The following is a 21,597-nucleotide window of genomic DNA, read 5'->3' as shown; positions in this document are numbered from 1 at the left end:
GCCAGTGCTCATCTCCGTTTCAAAGCCGAAGAGCCAGCGCTTGTCCGAGGACGTCTCCGTGGTCATGTGGCCGGCATGACTGGACACCAAAGGCGCACGGAACACTGTTACCTTCCCACTGTAGTGGTCCCTATTTTTCTACTTGCATTTTTACATGCTTTCGAACTGCTAGGTTGACAGAAGCTGGGACGAGTAACAGGCGCTCACTCTGTTACGCAGCGCTCATTATTCGACCCGCCAAACTGCCGACCTTCTGATCAACAGGCTCAGCATCCTAACCCACTGAGCCACCGCGTCCCTTATTCTATGTATATGCCTGCTTATTAGGGCTTTCACACACACACCCAAGCGGCATTTTTTTACAAAGTCTGCTTATTGCCCCCAACAATCTGGGTCCTCACGGAAATAAAACACGCAAACAGAATTGCACCCTTCTCAAATTCAAGCGCCACCCTTGCCTACCCGCCGTCATTCCCCCTCCTCCGTTTCTTGCTTGGCTGGCATTTCAGAGCGCCCGCTTTGCAGGACGCCCGCTTCTCTCCCAAGCGCCCACCCCCCCCCCCCCCCCACACACAGCGTCGACTCTCCGTCGAAGAGGGACTCTCCTCACGCACGGGTTGTTCCACACACCGGCCTTTGCGTAAGCCAGAGAGGGCCCCCTGCTGCCCGCCGGCCGGCGATGCAGCAAGGCGGGCTTTCGCCGAGCGAGGCGGCGCTGACTCAGCCAGGGCCGAAGGAAGCGCAGGGCAATGGCGCTCAGCCCCCCCGAGCGGCAGCCGGGCCAGCCTGAGCCCCCGTGCCCGGCGCCCCAGCAGCAGCAGCAGCAGCAGCAGCAGGAAGACGAGGCGGACACCGAGGCCGCCCTCGACCCACAGCAGCTGCGCGGCTTGGAAGCCGAGGCCGGCGGGATCCCGCTTCATTCGCCCTGGACCTTCTGGCTCGACAAGTGAGTGCGGGCGGGAAGACCGGATGGGGAAGCGGGCGAAAAAAAGAGGGAGAGCGCTGCTTGCGCTCGGCTGGGCTCGGCTGGGCTCGGCGGTGGGGCGCGCGGGCGGGGTTCCCGGGCTCCCCGCGCTTCCTTCCTCCTTCCCTCCCCCCCCCCCCCCCCCGTCGTCCCGCCGGAGACGCCGAGCGGGTGGGGGAAGAGTTGGCCTTTGTTGGCTTTCTCCTCGGCCCTTCCCCCCCCTCCCCTCCCCTGCGCCGGCAGTTCTCGCCTTTTCAAGGGCGAGGGGCGCGAATTGTCCAAGCCCGGCAAAAAGCGGAGGCTCTTGCTTCCCCTCCCCCTTGGCTGAGCATCTCGGGCGCCACACGCGTGGCTCCATCTCTCCACCTCAGCCGGGCTCGCCTGGGCGCCAAGTCTGTCTACCTGCAGATGCCCTCGGGCTACATACAGTCTACTTAGACAGGGGTCTTCAAACTTGGCCCTTTTATGACTTGTGGACTTCAACTCCCAGAATTCCTCAGCCAGCTTTGCTGGCTGAGGAATTCTGGGAGTTGAAGTCCACAAGTCATAAAAGGGCCAAGTTTGAAGACCCCTGGCTGCATTTCTGGCAACGCCGGAGCGCTGTCGTGATGTTGGGAATAAGTGGGGGCTCTTGTCATAAGCAAAATGCTGGGGAGGGGGGGCGTGGGGGGGAGGGGGGGCGTGGGGGGGAGGGGAGAAGAGGGGTGTGTGGAGTGACACTCCGCTGGCCACTTTTTTCCCTTCCCCCCCCTCCCCACAGACTTGAAAGTGGGCAGAAATTCAACAAGTGCACCTCCCTCGGACGCCCGCCAAGAGTTTTGGAAGCGAGGCAGAAATGGCAGCAAGGGCTGGCTGGAGTTAGCGCCTCGCTCTAAACATAACTGTGCGGCTTGTTTTGTGTGGTTTGGAGAAAGCGCGAAGCTACCCATGAATTTGCAATTTTATGGCTTAGCTTTAGATATGAATTGGGTTACTGTTACTCGCCCCTCACCCCCCAAGAAACTGTGATTCAAAGAGGTCCTGGCTAAGAGAACTCGATTCCACGGTGGTTAACAAAATCAGAGAAAAGGGTTCATTTGACTTGCGGTTCTTAGGCAATTTCACTGAAGTTTTGAGTGCCTGCTTCTGAATTCTGAATATTAAGCTTCACCTTAATACAATCTTGGAAATTTAATTCATTTTTTTTAATTAGTTGCACTTTTCAGACAGATCCATGACCTACCAACCTTCTCCTAAATAGCTGATGTTCTGAATTGCAAATTCTATCATCCTTACCCAGGGTATTTGTGATGGAAGAGTTTAGGTTTTTTTTATTACTATAATTGTAGATAGATGTTGTTTTAATTTTTGGTTCTTGGCCACCCAGAGTTTTGCTTAAGATGGGTGGCTATTTGCATATTTAAATAAATAAAATAAATAAAAGTTTACTGATGGCAGTTGTAACCCAGTGTATTTTGAAGGGTTTCATAGTAGTGAAAGCTGCCTTAAGATAGGGATTCCTTGGCTGGGGAAAAAGTGTTTAAAGTGCTTTTACTGTGAAAGTTTTGTCTGTATCTCACTTACCCAAATAATTAAGGTAATTTAAGATGAATGTTAAATGGTTTGATTTGGTTTAGTTAACATATGAGAGACCTTCAGGACATTTGTAATAGTTGCTTTTTCTAAAATATAAAAGTTGAATCATAATTATCTTTAAGAAGAAGCCTATACCCTAAGGACCTTATGCTGCTTAGGCTCTGCCACTCCTGATTCATTATAGTATTTTTAAAAATAAAATAAAATAAAAGGCTTTCAGATAAAATTTGTTGCTTGAACAGGCAGGAGCCTTTTTGAAGGAATTTAAATTTTGAATCTTATTCCTTCCTGTTTAAGCATTATATTGCTATGCTTTATCCTATAAACGTGATCACTTTAGTTCAAGCTGAACTTTTTATAAATTGTTTACTGTCCCATACTTTGTAACTTGATCTCTTTCTGATTCAATATTTTAAAATTGGGCTGCCTGAGAATCTGTGCTCCCTACATCTATGTTATTAAACACAGAAAAACCACACACCTTGTATCCCCTCCATTTTGCTGCAAACATAATCATTTCTAAAAATAACAAAGTATTTTTGTGGCACATTTATAAATCATGTTGACCTTTTCCCAGATCAAAACTCTCTCCCATCAAAAATAATGACAGTTATTCTAAAATCAGGCAGATATGCTTGTTTGTATTGAATCAAATGATTGTGGTTTCTTTCCTTTTTAATTCTTTGATATTCTAACACTTGTTTCACTCCCTGTCCAGTCAGATCATGTAAAAAGTAGTTGAGTTTCTTTACAGAACTGGACTTGTAACCTGAGAAAGAAAGGAGTTTATTAAGGAATAAACAACTTCCTCTGAGGCACTCTGGCCTAAATGTTCTTAGGACCAATTGTATTTTATTAGCATTCTTTTGCAAGCTGGAGAGCTTGTGAAAATAAAAGTGCCAAGGACAAAACCAGATGATTTGTTTCCTATTTGAAATGCAAAAAGGAGTTTAATCTGACTTCAGCATGGGGTCATATAAATCTGGAGTGCTGATTTATGACACTTATTTTCCCATATATATTGATTTTTGCTCAGTGAAAGTCTCTGCGTATTTTGAAGTATCACAAACAGTTAAAAGTACTAGGAATGTAAGTGTACAGGGAAATGTGATATGAGGGGGATAGCATTCTGTAGTCTGTTTTCCTTCCTTTTTTTAGTTAGATTCCGGCTTCTTCATTATGTAGTTAAGCACAAACTATTATAATCTCATCCTGGAGAACTTTTCTTCATGTCACCAAGAGGCAACACTGATTTGATAAAAAATAAAGGAGTACAATAAATACCCTGCTTAGAATGCCGTTTTGGAATCAAAACCAGTGAGATGGGGGATAACAGATGCTAACATCAAAAACAATACAGGTAGTCCTCGTTTAATAACCACAACTGGGACCAGCAACTCTGTCCCTAAGCAGAATGCTCTTTAAATGAAACACGTGACCACACCCAACTTATGAGGCCAATTTTACAAATTGTCATTAAGTGAATCACTTATGGTTGTTAAGCATAATGTTACTACAGGTTGTCCTTGACATACTATAGATAGGCCTGTACTTATGACCACACTGGAGCCCAAAGTTTTCACTGCTAAGGAAAGCAATTGTTAAGACAGTCATGCTCGGTTTTTACAGCCTTTTTGCCATGGTGGTTAAGTGCACCATTAAGTGGCTTCCCCATTGACTTTGCTTATCAGAAGCTCCTAGGAAGATTGCAAGTGACAATCTCAGGGCCCGGGACTCTGCAGCCATTGTAAATGTGCACTGTTTGCCATGTGCCTGAATCATGATTGATTGATTGACCATAGGGATGCTGAAGGTGTTGTAACCTTAGCAACTGGCCATAAACCTTCTTTTTCAGCACTGTTCTAAGTTTGAACAGTTGTTAAACAGGGAAATGGTTAAACAAGAACTACCTGTAAAATGTCAAAGAAGTAAAAAAAAGTGTGAATAGTTAAAACATTTTAACATTCTTGTTAAAACGGAAGAGTAGGGTTCTTCTACATGAGAGGCGGAATGAAAGCAAATAAGCCACTGCAGAAAACACTACTGTACATCAATTTTTCAAGGTTTTTAATTAAGTAGAAGAACATGCAAATAGACATCAGTTTCCAAAATTAAAGTATAAACCCCATTTTGGACTACAATTCTGTAATAGATAGTTGAGTAAATACTTTCTAAAATTAGGGTATATGTACATTTCCTGAGAATAACCGTATTTGCTAGAAGACTCTTAACAATACTGCTTGTAGTAAATAACTGCTTATATATTGTTTTACATTAATTAGATTCTTAGCAAATATATACAAAATTGATGGAATATACTCTTACAAATAATATCAGAGAAGATAGTCGTCGTAATATTGAAATTAAGAGGATACTCTAAAACAGTGTTTTTCAACCTTTTTTGGGCAAAGGCACACTTGTTTTATGAAAAAAATCACGAGGCACTCCACCATTAGAAAATGTCAAAAAAAAAATAACTCTGTGCCTATATTGACTATATATAAAGTAATTCTCTTGAATAGGAATCAAATGAACACAAAGAAAGTATTTTATAATTACTTTTCAATTTTTCCCACGGCACACCAGGCAACATCTCGCGGCACACTAGTGTGCCGCGGAACAGTGGTTGAAAAACACTGCTCTAAAATAATCTCCATATTCAGATAGTCCTTAGTGGCAATTAGAACTGGAATTTCCCTCACTAAAGTGATGCAGTTGCAAAATGACCGCGTTGCTTAGTGATGCTAATCCTGACAGTCCTTGTTGCTGTTGTGATCCCAGGACCGTGCATGTTGTTAGGTGGGAAGAAACTGTGGGTCAGTATGTAGGAGTCATGGAGTGGGAGTGCTATAAATAGGCACTGCTGAGCATGGTCGTGCCATGGGAGATGGAGGGTGCTGCAGGGAGGCGCTAGAGCAGACATGTCAAACTCGCGACATCACGTGATGTTGCATAACGTATCGGAGCGTTTCCCCCATTGGGGTGGGCACGGTTTTGTCATGACGCATCCGGCCCATGGGCCGGCAGTTTGACACCCCTGCGCTAGAGAATGTGGGTGGGTGGGGGTTGTATAGAGTGGGAGTGGGCATGATGCTGTGGGTGTGTACATAATAATGGAGTATTGGCAGGGGCGAATTCTACAGAAAGTCGCAGAGTTCCTTGGGAGAAACAGTGACGGAAGTGACCTTCCCTGCTGACTTCCCCATATATTTTTTTGCATGTGAGAAGCCAGCAAGGAAGATTGTGACATCATAATTTCTGGGGTGTTATAATCGCTGCAGTGTCATAATTGTGACTGGGCTCCTGAGCTGCCAGATCATGATCGTGAAGTTGTGATGGACACAGCTTCGTGAAACAAAAGGTGCTGTCGTAATTTGAATGGTCACTGAATAAGTGTCACTACCTGTGTATAATTTTTTGATTACTGTCCTACAATCTTAAAAGCTGCAAGCAGTAGATTAAAATATTGTGCTGATTCCTTTGGATTCATTACTAATTAATGCTGTCTACTGAAGCTGGTGCATTCAGAGTGTGCCAAGGTCTTCCAAGCAGATGTTAGGCATATTGCAACATTTTCCCTGGCCCATTTCTTGAACCTGACATATCAGCATTCTTGGATCTCCCGTCCTTAACAGTTTGCTTCTGTACCAACCTGTACAGTTCTATAAATCAGACATGAGCTTATAAGGTTCTGCTGCTATGTATGCTTACGACTTCTTGTGCTTTGCCCACAACTATGGTTTGCCCAAGTGTTACAGCAATTAGCATACCAAAAAGGAGATATCTTGGATCTGGAATACTGTATTGGATTACATACCTTGTACATACGTACTATACATACAGTAACCTTGGTTTTACAAGGTTATTCTGCCATTCTTGTCTGTACTATAAGTTTCTGTTCATATTTTGCAGTATACAGTATTGTTCTCCTAACATGCCTATTTAAACTAAGTGGGAAACACAATCCATAGTTGGCAGTACTGTTACTAGGACGCCCCCCCCAATAATGCCAAAAATGATGTGCAAACATTTGAATTTCCTAGCATCCTGGTTGAGTTAAATGTCACAGAAAGCAGTATATGGAAAAGAGACGAAAGATTCAAGCGTTGTGGAATTTTCCTTGGTCACAATCAAGGAAAAACTATAAATTGGAGCTACTTTAATAATATACATTGTGCTCTTTTCCTGTGGAAACTTTCGTCTTTTTTGTGTTATGGGGAAGATACTATTAGGAGCATCTATAATCTTCCAGCATTCTCTACATTCAAATAGATATTTATTTTAAAATGTTTTTTTAAAATCGAACAAAATTACTAATTTTACTAATACATAGTCCTTGTTATCCTCTGCACCCCATTTTATAAACTTTTTGCCATAGTTGTTAAGCATATCCCTGCAGTTGTTAAGTAGATCATGCGGTTGTTAAGCAAGTATTTCTTCCCCATTGACTTTGCCTGTCAGAAGTTGACTGGGAAGGTTACAAATAGTGACCACATAACCTGGGACAGTGCAGCTGTCATAAATACATGCCAATTGCAAAGCACTGAAATTTTGCTGATGTGACTATGGGAATGTGGCAAAGGTGGTAACTGTGAAAAACAGTCGATTTTTTTTCCAGTGCCATTGTAGATTTGAATGGTCACTGAATGAATAGCTGTAAGTAGAGGATATCCTATATTTACTTTGTCAAAGTGGAAATCAGGACACCAAAAACAACTTGCAGTAACAAATTTTAATCTTGACAGACAAGAACAAACCAGGAGGTTCTGATGGCAATTCCGCAGAATTCCTTAAAAATAAATAAATATGAAAATGCACATCTCCGCAAAAGTAGGAAATTTGTTTTTCAAATCAACCTGAGGCCTCAGGAAGATCTGGGAAATTTAGGTCAGTGTAACATTGGTTCTGGACCAGTTAATGAAAAAAGTAATAAAGAGAAAAGGGATTTCAATGAGTAACCTTATGGAAGGAAAGGTTCAAATTAGCAAAGCAAATAGGTACCTTATTCATCTTCCTGAGTTTTTGAAAATGCCAAAAGGCATGTGATGGAAGTAAGCCTGTAAACTAATATTTAATAGTATGATAGTATATTATATCATAATATAGGGACGCGGTGGCTCAGTGGGTTAGGACGCTGAGCTTGTCGATCAGCAGGTTGGCAGTTTAGCAGGTCGAATCCTGAGTGCCGCGTAACAGAGTGAACGCCTGTTACTCGTCCCAGCTTCTGCCAACATAGCAGTTCGAAAGCACGTAAAAATGCAAGTAGAAAAATAGGGACCACTACGGTGGGAAGGTAACAACGCTCCGTGTGCCTTTGGCGTCTAGTCATGCCGGCCACATGACCACGGATACGTCTTAGGACAAGCGCTGGCTCTTCGGCTTTGAAACGGAGATGAGCACCGGCCCTTAGAGTCAGAAACGACTAGCAGGCATGTGCGGGGGAACCTTTACCTTTTACCTTATATACTGCGGCATATCTATATAGTGTATATATCCTCTTGGCTTTGCATAGAACATTAAAGACATATCTCTTCCTCTGGGTATTGGATCAGGACGTTGGGTAAGACCATCTTGTGCCTGTGTTAAACTGTTATTAGGCACAATAATTCTGGCCTTTTAAAATCTGATTTATTTTTGTTTTGTTTTTGTTTATTATTGTCGGCCACCCAATGTCATATATTAAATTCGCAGCCAAATGAAAGAATGAACGAATGAATATTTTAAAAGCCTTTGGCAAAGTTCAAAACTCTGGAACAAATTAGCAGCTATAGAGTAAAATGCCTGCCCATATATATATAACTAGTTAAAAAACTTTTGCCTTTTAGAATTGTCTATCAACAGCAAGGGAATTAGCAGTTGGAATATTTTATTTATTATTTTATTTATTATTGGGACTTATATGCCGCCCTATCTCCCGAAGGACTCAGGGCGGCTAACAACAATAACATACAATAAATACAGAAGTTAAGATAAAATTAAAATTAAAGGCCTCTGTACAATAAATTAAAATTAAAATAAATTAAAAATTAGAGTTAAAAAATTAAAAACATAATTAAAATCGCTGTCAGTCCAGGTCAGCCAGGTGGAAAAGGAGTGTTTTGAGGCCGCGGCGAAAGGACTGGAGATCTTGGGCCATCCGAAGCTCATGGGGGAGCTGGTTCTACAGGGCTGGCGCTCCCACAGAGAAGGCCCTCCCCCTGGGGGTCGCCAGCCGACATTGTCTAGCCGACAGTACCCTGAGGAGGCCTTCTCTGTGTGAGCGTACTGGGCGATGGTAATTCGTTCCTGGCAGCAGATGGTCCTGCAAGTATCCCGGGCCTAAGCCATGTAGGGCTTTAAAGGTAAGTACTAGCACCTTAAATCTCACCCAGAGGGCAACCGGTAACCAATGTAGCTCACGCAGGAGGGGTGTAATATGGGAGTATCAGGGTGCTGAATATACTGCTGAATAGCACTGAATAGTAAAACAGCAATGAAGACCTTGGAAAAAATATTGAGATGTGGGAATACAGGTAGTCCTCAGCTTAAAACAGTTCGTTTAGTGACCTTTCAAAGTTACAACGGCAATGGAAAATGTGACTTAATGACCGTTTTCATAGTTACGGCCTTTGTGGCATCCCCATGATCATGGGATCAAAATCCAGATGTTTGCCAACTGGTTCACATTTATGACAGTTTCTGTGTCCTGCGGTCATGCAACCTTCTGACAAGCAAAGTCAGTGGGGAAGCCAGATTCACTTAATAACCAGGTTACTAACTTATCAACTGTAGTGACTAACAACTGTGGCAAGAAAAGTAGTAAAATGGGGCAAAACTCACTTAATAAATGTCTCACTTAACAACAGAAATTTGGGGCTCAATTTGTGATTGTAAGTTGAGGACTACCTTTACATCTATATCTACAAAGATCATAATTATGCAAGCCATTGTATTCTTTGTGACTATAGAAGCAAAGGTTTTTTTTGAAGAAACAATTGAATTTTGGTGTTGGAAATTCTGAGACTGCCACAGGTACCCAAGAAAATAAATAAATAGATGATAGAACAAATCAATCCAGACTTCTCATTTGAGACAACGTCCAGTCTTAAATTATGATGTTTTAGACACATTTGTCAAAGACCTAGTTCTTTGGAAAACCATTATTATTATTATTATTATTATTATTATTATTATTATTATTATTATTATTATTATTATTATTATTTAGCAATGGATACCATTGGAAGATCTGAAGGACCAGAGTGGAGACAGATTATCCTGAAGAAAATTTAGGCGGTTGCTAAGATTTGATTCTGATTTAATGGCACATAAATTGGTTAAAAACAGAAAGAAAAGGAATAAATGGGCAGTTTAAAGGAAATCAGAAGTGGAGAAGGATCCTTTTGTGGCCAGTGTAACTTGTTTATCAATTATCTTGATTGAAAGGTAAAGTAAGCACTGAGGTGGCCATGTTTGTGGATAGTACAAAAAATGTTCAAAATAGTAAAACACAAAAGAGATTGAAAAGTTCCAGAAGAATCTCTCTAAATTGAAAAAAATAGCCAATCAAGTAGCAAAAAGCTATTTCTGTTTAAGTAAGTATAATAAAGTGATATACGTTGGGAGAAAACAATCCTAAATTCATTAAACCTGTATTGATGGATCTGAAGCTTTGAAAATAATAATTAAAAGAAACCATTTGGTGCTATTATTCGCTATTATGTCTGTATTAATAATGTGCATGTTTTAAGTATTTGAGATCTTGTGCTAGTGTAGCATTTGTTATTCATTATTGTAAGCTGTTTTGGGGCTATGGTGTAAGTTTGGAAAAAAAATTGTTGCTGCTTTAAGGAATGCAACTCACACTGACAGCATGACAGTGAGTTTGATATTGCCTATTCTCTGTATGGCAAAGTAAACACAAATCTTTCAACATTAAGGTTTGCTTTTTTTGAAAAATGTAACTGTAATGATTAAACCTGGTAACAGCAAACAATGAAGGGGTGCATGGAATCGTACTTGTTCAATATGCTTAGCCATTATTTCTTTATCTGTTTTGTAAGGTTTATACAACTGTTATCAGTCAATAGTTCTAAACATACATGCAGCTTGTTTTTCTGCTTTAGACTGGATTTCCTTTAGTTTAACAATATGTATACTTTCAAAGTTGCAAGGATGACATGTTGTCATTCCTCATTAATATAGAATATTTAGAATAAGGTGCATGGTAACATTGATTTGTGGTTCCTTTATTCCCAGAACAAAATGCATGAATAAAACAAGATTATCATTGATAGAACAAGTAGTAAAGGCATGAGTGCAGATAATTCTCAAATCCAATCCAACATTCTGTCATTTTATTGCCCTGGCTGTTACAGTCTTCGTGCTTGGCATGCTTCTCCATTTTTCTATAATATCTGTCAGTTACATTTTCACCAAAACAAATTGCTAGTGTATATTAGGTACATACTATGGCATTAGCATTAATGGCTGCTGGTAGATTAATTGTAGAATAGAACATAATGTATAATACTTACGGTACATTTATGGTTAAACATTCATGCTGTGTTATACTGTGCCAGGTTCTGATGCTTTTCAGTACTTGAATGTACTGAAGTAGTTCCAGTGAAATTAGGTTATTGAAACTTGAAACAGTAAATTCATAGTGGATTGCCATCTAGTGGTAAAAATAGGAGTTGAATAAAAGAATTCGTCAAATCCCTGTGAAAATGCAGGATATAAAAATATACCACTGTGTTAAAATAAAAGCTGAGACTAAATATTAGAATTAAAATTAAATTATGGAGAAGGTATATAATTACTGTAATACTCAAATATTTTTCCCCAATTTGTCTTTATTCAGTATCTGAACGGGGTTGTATATAGTTTTTACCTATAAATGCAATTTATTTTGGGAAGTTAGTCCGAGTTAGGTGGGTGTATAATTGCAGCCTAAACTGCTTAAGTATGTTTGAATAGTTTGTGATTTAAATAGGCTAAAAGAAAGATTGTGACTTCGCACATTTTTATTACGTAAAGTATGTGAATTTCCCTGTTTTTTCCACTGTGATTTTTTTCATCACTATGGTTGTATATATCTGTAAATTTATTTATAGAAGCTATACATTGTTTTTCATTATGAAAACAATGAAATCATTGTCTCTGAAAAGCTATGACTATCCTATACAACAGAATACAAACATAAAATGATAAAGCAATACCACCATTATCAAGTAATAATTAACAGAAAAGTAAAAAGCTAGATAGAGAAAGAGATAAACTTTTGGGGTCATTAATAAAAATTTCAATTTAAAGTTTGCAATACAGGCCCGTCTAATATTCATAAGGAATTTGTTTCATGTGGTAGATTATAAGTAAGCCAATCTCCACATCATAGCTAATGAAATACCAGCTAGTCGTGGTTTTGCCACAAGACATTTCTAGAATGCAAAGTGCGGATAGGTATATATGGAAGTAGGTATATACTGAACATGATCTGAAGCCTCTTCATCATAGAAATAATTCTGTTTGATAAAGATCCCTTGAGTAATTTAGCAATGGCATTTTGCAGTGGCTCCTTAAGAGATGATCCCCATGTAAAATGTGTCAAAATAAGTCAGTCCTGAAGTTATTAATGCATTTGTGCAGTGTTTCTCAACCTCGGCATCTTTAAGATGTTTGGACTTCAATCCCCAGAATTCCGCAGCCAGCCATGCTGGCTGGGGAATTCTGGGAGTTGAAGTCCACACATCTTAAAGTTGCTGAGGTTGAGAAACACTGCATTAGTGTAATAACCATTAATTCATGATCAACCCAATCCAGGAAGGACTGTGTGTATCACTTCAACTAAAACCGGTAACATGCTTTTAGCCACTGATAATTTTGCAGGTCCCACCCAACTACAAACTTTACTCTTGCAGGAGAGTATACTATCCACTGTGCATAAAACTAAACTGGATATGGGAAACATTCACAGAACCTAAATCATAGTAGGAACTAGCTTTACCTAATTACCTTTTTATGGTCTCTTATTGCACCCAAACATTGCCCATTAACTTTCATGTACTGTATGCAGTAGAAAAGATAATGCATGTTATTTTGAATGCCACACTGATGCCACTACTTTGCTACAAATCTCTCAATGGCTGCATCAGTTATAATATTAAATACCATTGAAGATTTTTAAAAGGTTACATTTTATAATATTAGCATTTAGGGTAAGCTGCTGTTATGTGTGTAACATCGATTTTATGATCACTGTTGGTTTTTTTCCCTCTGATATGCATTGAGTACATTTTGTTATACGGTTGTTTTGTTTTACTCTTTAAGGTCCCTTCCCGGTACCACAGCAGCTGAATGTGCATCAAATTTGAAGAAGATCTACACGGTAGAAACTGTACAGGTAAAAACTTGTGCTAAGCATGAGAATTATATAATGGAATATAAAATTATGATGGCCTCAGATTTTATGAAGGAAGGTTTCTTAAACCAAAGGAGGCTGTAACCATTTTACTTGGTGTCACTGCATTAACTATTTTAGCTGAAAATGCTACTCAGTGCAGCTGAATTTTTTGTGTATGTAAAGCAGGTGCTTTATAAATGAGCTGTGATCCTTTTTTCCTAAACAAAAATAATTTCATATCGTTTGCTAGTATGTGTAAATTAATAAAATCATTATCCATCTAGATCTTCTGGAGTGTTTATAATAATATTCCTCCTGTGACAAGCCTGCCGCTGAGATGTAGTTATCATTTAATGCGTGGAGAAAGACGACCACTGTGGTATGTACATTCAAATGATTGATATGTTTTGGGAATCTGTTGTATTTCTTAGTTAAAAAAAAGCAATATAAAAGACATTGGGAAAGAACAGAAGAATATTAGAGACCTTTACAATGTCTAATAAATATAGGCGTTACATTAAGATGATTCATGTTTGTCTTTCGAAGCTTCAGGATTGTGCTGGTTAAAAGTTCATGTTATGCAATATGTTTGTCTATTGCATATATTTGAACTAAAACAAACTTTGCAAAATTTTTGTAGAACATACTAATGAATGCTGCTGAAAAGCCAAAATCTACTGAACTGAAGTACTAATTTACTTACTCAGAGAGAGTTTTGAGTTTGCAATGATAAGACTAGTGGACCCACTTTTTCACGTAATGGTTTACTGTTCTTCCCTGAAGTCCACACTGTATCAGCAATTGCAATTGTAGTTATGTCATTTTCATCCTATCATAAATCAGAGGTGAGTTGCCTGTAGGCCCCATTTGCTATAGTGGCCCCTCATCTCAAACACCCCACCCCCCCAATCATTTTACATTTTGGTAGCAAACTGGCAAAGAGTAATAGTGACATTTACTGAGTTTTAGTAAAACAAGTAAACTAGTAAAATGTTGTCCTGTTGTAAGCTGTTTTACTTTAAACGCAACCTTCCCCAAATGAAAAAGGGTCAAGAATTTCATCATCACTTCTCTAAATAATACCATCATCATATAATTTCATTTCCCCCTGTGGTTGTCCTTTACTGTGTAAAATGAAGCCTTCATTTTGAAACTTGTGTTCTGTACCAGCCTGCTACCGGCCCTGCAGAAAAGGCAACCCCTTTATAAACGGCAAGAGGCTGGAATGACGTCTGCCAAATTTATTTCTACAAAAAACAAACAAGACACGAACCAAGATACAGGAGCTTTGAAACACTATCTGAGCGGTTGCTTTCAGCAAACCAGCCCTCCCCAAACATTCCCTTTATAAAGAGTTCAGGGCGTGGCCTCTCTCTGCCTCCTTCCGAGAAGCCCCACAGCCTTCCTCTGTTTACTCCTACTTGACTGCCTCCTGTGTTGGGCGTCCTTGAACAGGGCCAGCTGTGGGTCATCTTCATCCACACTGTCAGGCTCACACAGCTGGGTCTCCATGGTGACCAAGTGGGAGGGGCCTGCCTGAGGGCTATCATCAGCAAGATCTTCAACCCCCTCAGCAAGGTCTTTAACACCTCCTCCTCCTCTGATTCGTCCGACCCAACTGCCGAACCCACAGGCTGACCCTGAATCACAACAACTTGCTTATATTGTCTAAAATGTTCCCCTGGTTGTAAATAGAAGTGTTGGTAATTATTTCAGAATGTTTAGTTAGTTAGTTAAAATATGCCAGATTGGGGGATGTTGGATTTTGACACATTCAGTGCTGGTCATCTATTCAAATTCTTCTGCTGATAAATCCTGCCTTGAATAGTTTATAAATATATTATATTTATAGTTTATAAATCTCTTGGGCAGCACACAAAGATAGTAAACATGATAAATACATTAATCAACTGCATTTATTGATGTCCTGTTCCAGTATGTGATAGAGAAAGTTGTATAATCCTAAATGTACAAGGGCTGAAAGGGATCTTAACTATCATCTGGTTGAAATCTGTAAATCATCATATTTCAAATCTTGACATTATGAAGCACAGTTTTAACATTTTTGGCACTTATTGTATCAGTTGGCACCATAGGTTTGCCATCCATACATTCAGCCTTTTTCCTAACATTTTAAATCTAGAGTAGGCTTTCATATTTTATCACATTGAGGATTATTTTATGTGGGATAGTATTTAATCACCACTGAGAAGATTCTGCATGCAAGTGGTCAGATTAGTAGGTGATATAAGACAATTTATGTATATGATTATTTTGCTAATTCGTTTTGTTGGTCTTGGGACAAAATAAAGAATTCAACAGGAGTTTTAAACCTAAAGCTTATTGATAATCATTAATTCTACTTGGTTTCCTTCTCTTTTTTCTGAAAAGGAAAAAGTTTATTCTTAATCAGTGCCACATAACTCAGGAGAAGCAGAAAATTTAAATGAAATTACATTCTAGGCTTCTGACTTGTGTGTGCTACTAAATTCTCTTTTTTCATGATATTTCTGTGGAATAAACGTACCTCCACATTCACACTATTATAAGACTGTACAGTAAATCTTACGTTTTTTTTTTCACAAATCAGGGAAGAGGAAAGCAATGCCAAAGGAGGTGTATGGAAAATGAAGGTTCCCAAAGACAGTACGGTACGTTGTTTCAGTGTACGTATAATTTTATGTTGAAGTATATTAAGGTAGGGAGGCTCGTATCATATTTCCAATTGTATGAGTTATATAACTTGGAACATTTAGTGTCACATAAGTGAAAAAAAAACAAAAACCTGTTCATAAAGCAGGAATTCCCTTTTCTCTCTTTTGGCACGTCTTCTCTGTGCCCATATGTTTTGTTGAGGGGAAAGATTTTTCAGCGGGCCAACACACTTCAAAAGAACACTTATTTGCTTGTCTTATCTTAAGAGTCGTAACTCTTAACTTTGCTCATCACAGTCAGATTCTTCTAGTTTTAGCTTAGTTCAGGGCATGAAACTGCAAGTATAATTAAATTAAAAGTTTTGTTTTTCAATGATAAAACCCATGCCACCAGTCTGTTTTTTTTTGTGTGTGTCCGGCCATTAATTGCCAAGATATCTAGATTTAGACTTGGGTTTCTAGGAAAGGGAGTTCCAAACCCCGTGAGCATTTACCAGAACAGAAGGTGATGTATTAATGATAAATGTAAATGTCATAATTTACCATTCATGGGATTTATAAGTAGACGAATAGAATTCCGTGCAAAATGGGCAGAAAAACTTGTCACAGGAACAATAATCTAACCAAATCAGTTTCTAGAAAAAAGAATCCTCTTTCTCTGTGCCCTCAATTAGGAATGTGGAGTGTTTTCATGAAACACGATTGAAAGGATATTGTTACTTTTACCTGTTTAATTCAGCAGCTTCCAATCCATAAATATTTTTTTCTGCAAAGAATTATGAATGCAAAGTTATAATAATATGCACAGCTAAAATAACATGGTTATTGCAAAAAAGTATCTTGCAGGTCAAACAATATGTAATTATTACTGTGGCAGAATCAGCATCTTAATTTCCTTTTTTTTTTGCTAGTCTGCAGTTTGGAAAGAGTTACTGTTAGCTACTATTGGAGAACAGTTTACAGACCATTGTGCGGCAAGTAAGAATATGTTTTTATTATTTGATGTTTGCTTTAACTTGTGAGCATCTCTTGGTTAAGGTTACTGACCGTTTTAATTTAGCTGGCCAACATTTGCTAGGACTTTCACATTTGTACTGGGTTGGTTTTTGGCCTGAGTCAGCTGGTGGTAAAAGGTACATATGCTGATTTTTCTCAAACTTTATCTAAGGGTGAAGCCAAGACAAACAGTGTGTGTGTGTGTGTACACATACACACAGAGAGATATAGATATACATATATTACATACACACACAAACACACAGTTTGTAAGGATTAGCTTACAAACCCTGCCTGGTTTTTATGGGTGCAAAATGGAAACACCTACACAAAAGGAAGAGAAAAAATAAAGATTTTAGAAAAGACAATGCTACACTTTATCTGCTAGCTCTGTTGCCATACAGAAAGGAAAGCTTGACTTTCATCCTGGTGTGTACTTTATTGACTAGAAAGAGAGCATTTCCTCTTGACGAGGTCAGAACAAAGAAAGAGAAATTTAGGTCATAAGAGTCAAATACATAATCAGTGAAGGAATCTAAATTAAACTATCCCCAACAGATGGGGCTGTCTCATCTCTGCTTGAACATAGTCTGTGAATGGAATTCACCTTGATTCCATTGTCAAACTTCTCTTACCATTGAGACCACCTTCACTTGGGTGACATCCTTACAAGTATTTATCTATCCTTTTACTCTATTTTTATGCCATCGTATATTATTCCCTCAGGGTCTATTTTTATGCCATCGTATATTATTCCCTCAGGGTTCTCTTGACCAAACATACCATGTTATTTCAGTTTAAATGTATAGGGCTTTGTTTTCACCCACAATCATTCTCATTGAAATTGTCTTTCTTGAACCTATCCCAGTTTCTCTGAATCCTTTTTAAAGTGCAATGCCGAAAGCGGACAGAATGTTTGAGACGGGGTCTGTCCAACAAAGAATATCATAGAACAAGTACTTTGCATGATTTAGAAACAATACATTATAAAATTACATTTGCCCTTTTGCAGCCATAGTACACCACCAATTCATATTCTGTTTGCAATCGGCTCATATTTAGAACCCTTTTTGCAACGTACCTTCAAGTCTGTATCTTATTAATATTGTTTCCAACATTTGATTTTTGTTTCCTAAAGTGAAAAGATTTGCATGTATCTTTATTAAAATCCATCCTATTATTTTTTCTAAGCTATCAAGATTATTTTTGATTTTTTTTTCTTCTAATATATTCCTTACCCCATCTAAATATACGTATTCATCTGCAAATTTGATAAATGCACTCTTCATAAAAATCAATAAAAATACAGAGTACAGAGCCCATATTTTGGGTACCCACTCAGTCACAGTATCTCCCTTCAATGTAATAAGGAGATTTTTAGTAGCAGTTTGTACATTTTTGAGACAGTTACATATCCATTTTATTGTTGTGCCTTACCAGCCATCCCATACTTAATTAATTTAAAAGGCAAATCGGGGAAAACCTCATCAGATTGCTTTACTAAAATCAATATATGCTCCATCTCCATCATTCCATGTTCTGTGGAATAAGGATAATACTTGTTCTTGACAAATCTGTGTTGATGTCTTGTAATCATCATACTTTTTTGCAAGACATTTACAGATAATGTCTTTATGATTTGTAGTAGAGTCTTCCCCGGAACTGATTTATATTCATTGGTTTGTAGTTCACTGAATATTATTCTTTTCCCTTTTTGAAAATGTGGACAAGATCCTGTAGTCACCTAGCACTATGTTAGTTCACATGATTTCTTCAAAAAGGTTTGGCCAGATAGTTCCTTTAATACCACAGGATGTAATTAATTCTGAGTTTTAGCTTTGCTGATACTATTTCTACACTTGAAAGCTATATGTATGTACTTTTCCTTCATGACCTGCCTCTCTTTCCACATAGTATATATTTGTGTAGCCACATTAGCTTCTGTTGCCATCCATTTTCTTCTTGTCATTAGCATTTTGCTTTTAGTATCTTTTTAGGAACTCCCATTTGTTTTCAGCTTTTTTTCCTATTAACTTCCACTGCTATGGATTCTTTCTTGCTTGGAATCCAAAATACACAGCTGACTATTCTGAGCCTTACTTTTTGTTAAAATCAAGACCTCCAGTGCTACAGTTACTTTTCTCCTAATGTTCATGGCTGCTTTCTTTTCCTTGACTAAGGCTTCCCTGTTAGTATTACATCTAATATAACTGTTTCTCTTATACAATACTGCACCCTCTGAAGCTCAGTATAGAAATATTGAGGTAGACTTTCTAGCATTGTATGTCAAAGAATATAAACGTCTTTTCATTGTGATTTGTTACACTTTATTTAATAAGCTCATTTCATGTCTCTGTTTGTAGGGTAAGAGTTCTGTATTAAGTTGAAAATATTTCTGTATTAAGTTGAAAATATTTCTGCCTGACTCCCAACAACTCTGGTCAAAAGTATTGAAAACAGTACCAAAGTAAACAAAAATAAAGATGGCAAAGATGGCAAAACCAGATAGGAATGCAAAAGAACAAATCTGCACAGCCCAAAGCAGGTTTCAGTCATCCTTGCCAAAGGCCTGGGCAAAGTTTTTAAAAAGCCAAATATATTGTTTTTTTTTTCCCAACAGATGATGAAGTAATTGGTGTTAGTGTCAGTGTTCGTGACCGGGAAGATGTTGTTCAAGTCTGGAATGTAAATGCATCATTAGCAAATGAAGCTTCAGTTTTGGAAAAGATCCATGGGCTTCTGCCGCTGACATCTTTTAAGGCAGTTTTTTATAAACGTAAGTGGTCTCTGCAGGCAATGTAAGTAGAGCACAGTGTTTGCAAACCCTATCAACAAAATCTTTTTAAGACTCACGAGCTATCTTGCCTTTCAGCCCATAAAGAACATCATGCTTTTGAAGGTAGACGTGGGAGACATTAACAGGAGAGAACTTGGAAGATTTTTCTAAGATCACCATAACAGAAAGATGGACAAAACATTTACAGAAGCACCACAACCCTTAGTGTGTTTTTTAGATCTTTGTATTCCTCTTGAGCCGCTGGTACCGAAAAGCAAGAACTGCTGCTTCAGTAGCTGATACTATTTTGATTTTTCAACTCAATAAATCAGTTTCTTTTAGTATTCCTTTCTTTTTAAGGTAGAAGACTGCAATTAAGCAATTCTCAGTATCTGCTTGAACTGCAAATGTGCACAAGCATGATATGCTGCTTTTTTTTCTAGATTTGTATCTAGATAATGTTTTCTGAATTTGTTTTTAGACATTCCTATCATGTTCACATCTAGCTGTAGATTTCTACCCCAAAAATGTGCACTGTTCTAAACCACAATGACAAATTGAATCATGCCACTTCTGCCCAATCTCATTAAACAAATGGAGCTTTCATTGCACCTCTCCTATCTGGCTTGCTTCTTGGCACCCTCAACTTTTGCACTTGGTAATGCTCATGCTGTAAAGATGTTTTAATAATCACTGAATAGAGCCTATAAACTGAGAATACAATTCTATTTTGACAAAGTCCGGGGGAAAAAAGCCCTTAAGATTGACCTAGTTCACACCCATTAATCACCCCCATTCTTGAAATTCTAAGCTCTACAATGCTTAGATAGAAGCACTGTTTGTGATTATGTATCTACTGTGATTTCTATGATAGTAGCAACAATTGAGTTGCTACAGTTGTGCTGTTAGTGCAAAGACTACAGTCAAGCGTGAAGCAGTCAATTGTTAGTTGATGTCTTTTTTAGGGCTATTTCAAAAATCTTACGTAGAAGAATGAATAAGTTTTCAATGGGAAACCCTACAGCTTTTATTTCTTATGTTGTTTGATTTTTTTTCTTATGTCACTATATTTTATATATCTTTAAAAAAGATGCTTCCTACTATGCTTTTTTTTAAATTCCATTTATATCCCGCCCTTCTCCGAAGACTCTGGGCAGCTTACAAGCTTAAGCAGTTCTCACTTAAAATACAAAACTTCACATGTCTATTCTTCACATTTATAATAATATACTTCCACCTCACCATCATCCTCATTATGATAACAAAAGATCCTTTTTTTATCCTTTAAGGTCAATATCAAATGAATAGTACCTTTGTGGTTAACATAATCAATACAATTTTGTGTAGTTACAAGTTATAACGCCTTAAGTACACTTTTCAGCATAGAGAGAAGTCAATTATATTTTAAAGCATGAATGTGAATTTTCCAAATTAGTTTGTGTGATTTCCTCCCCATACTAATTTATTGGAGGTTGCAATACATTTTTATTTTTTATTACAAAACCAAAGATTTATTTAGTTCCTCAGCAGAGGATGCCGATGTGCTAGAGGGAATATTCATTCCCATCTAAGCAGAATTACTGGATTAGTATTAGTATTTTGAAAATTGTTCTGACTGCACTGATATCAACTCACATTTAATCGTATAAGAAGGTGGCTGTTGGAATTCAGTACATTTATGAATCGAGTTTCTCTTTTTAATTTTGTACTAGTTCATCTGTATTTATGAATTAAACTTGTGCATTTACCAAACCTTATTAAAAGTTTTATAAATTCATGTGTGTAGTCAATAATTACATTTCATTAAATGTTCACTCTTTAAAAATGTAAGGCTTCTCAGATCTCAACATACATACAAACATACATATTCATGATTCTTTCAAAATTTAGTACTGTATATTATCTATATCTATTAATAAAATTTGGAGCCGAAGAAGGTATAATTAAAATGGCAAAAAAATCAGTGATATTTGTCAACATTGTGAAAAACGTATTGATAGGTGAATTGAAGTATGATTCATTTAGGACATTCACAAGTTGTTTACCACTCTCAACTTTCCCTTCATGTTATTTACTCTATGGTAATACAGGAAAATATAGAATGGTCACTTTCTCAACATGTAGAGTGATTTAGTAGTTATTTTGCTGCCCATCAAGGTAAAGGAAGTTTCAGAAACCTCTTGATCACATTCAGGATGTACAGGGTCTCTGGAAGTACCCATATATTTGATGATGTCTGTCTTGCTTTCCT

General features: G+C 38.1%; 1 protein-coding gene across 1 annotated transcript; it reads left to right on the top strand.

The window, feature by feature from the left end:
• The first annotated feature begins 698 nt into the window (after window positions 1-698).
• On the top strand, window positions 699-21,123 carry EIF4E3 (eukaryotic translation initiation factor 4E family member 3). Its single transcript, XM_083352042.1, has 7 exons — window positions 699-946; window positions 12,848-12,920; window positions 13,205-13,299; window positions 15,511-15,571; window positions 16,486-16,552; window positions 19,191-19,346; window positions 19,443-21,123. Exons 1-7 carry the CDS (start codon window positions 750-752, stop codon window positions 19,487-19,489), a joined length of 696 nt encoding a protein of 231 aa, XP_083208168.1. The 5' UTR covers window positions 699-749; the 3' UTR covers window positions 19,490-21,123.
• Window positions 21,124-21,597: the final 474 nt, after the last annotated feature.

Source organism: Vipera ursinii (assembly GCF_947247035.1).
Source record: "Vipera ursinii genome assembly, chromosome: 2".
Classification (NCBI taxonomy): domain Eukaryota; kingdom Metazoa; phylum Chordata; class Lepidosauria; order Squamata; family Viperidae; genus Vipera; species Vipera ursinii.
This window is presented reverse-complemented; position numbering and strand designations above follow the sequence as displayed.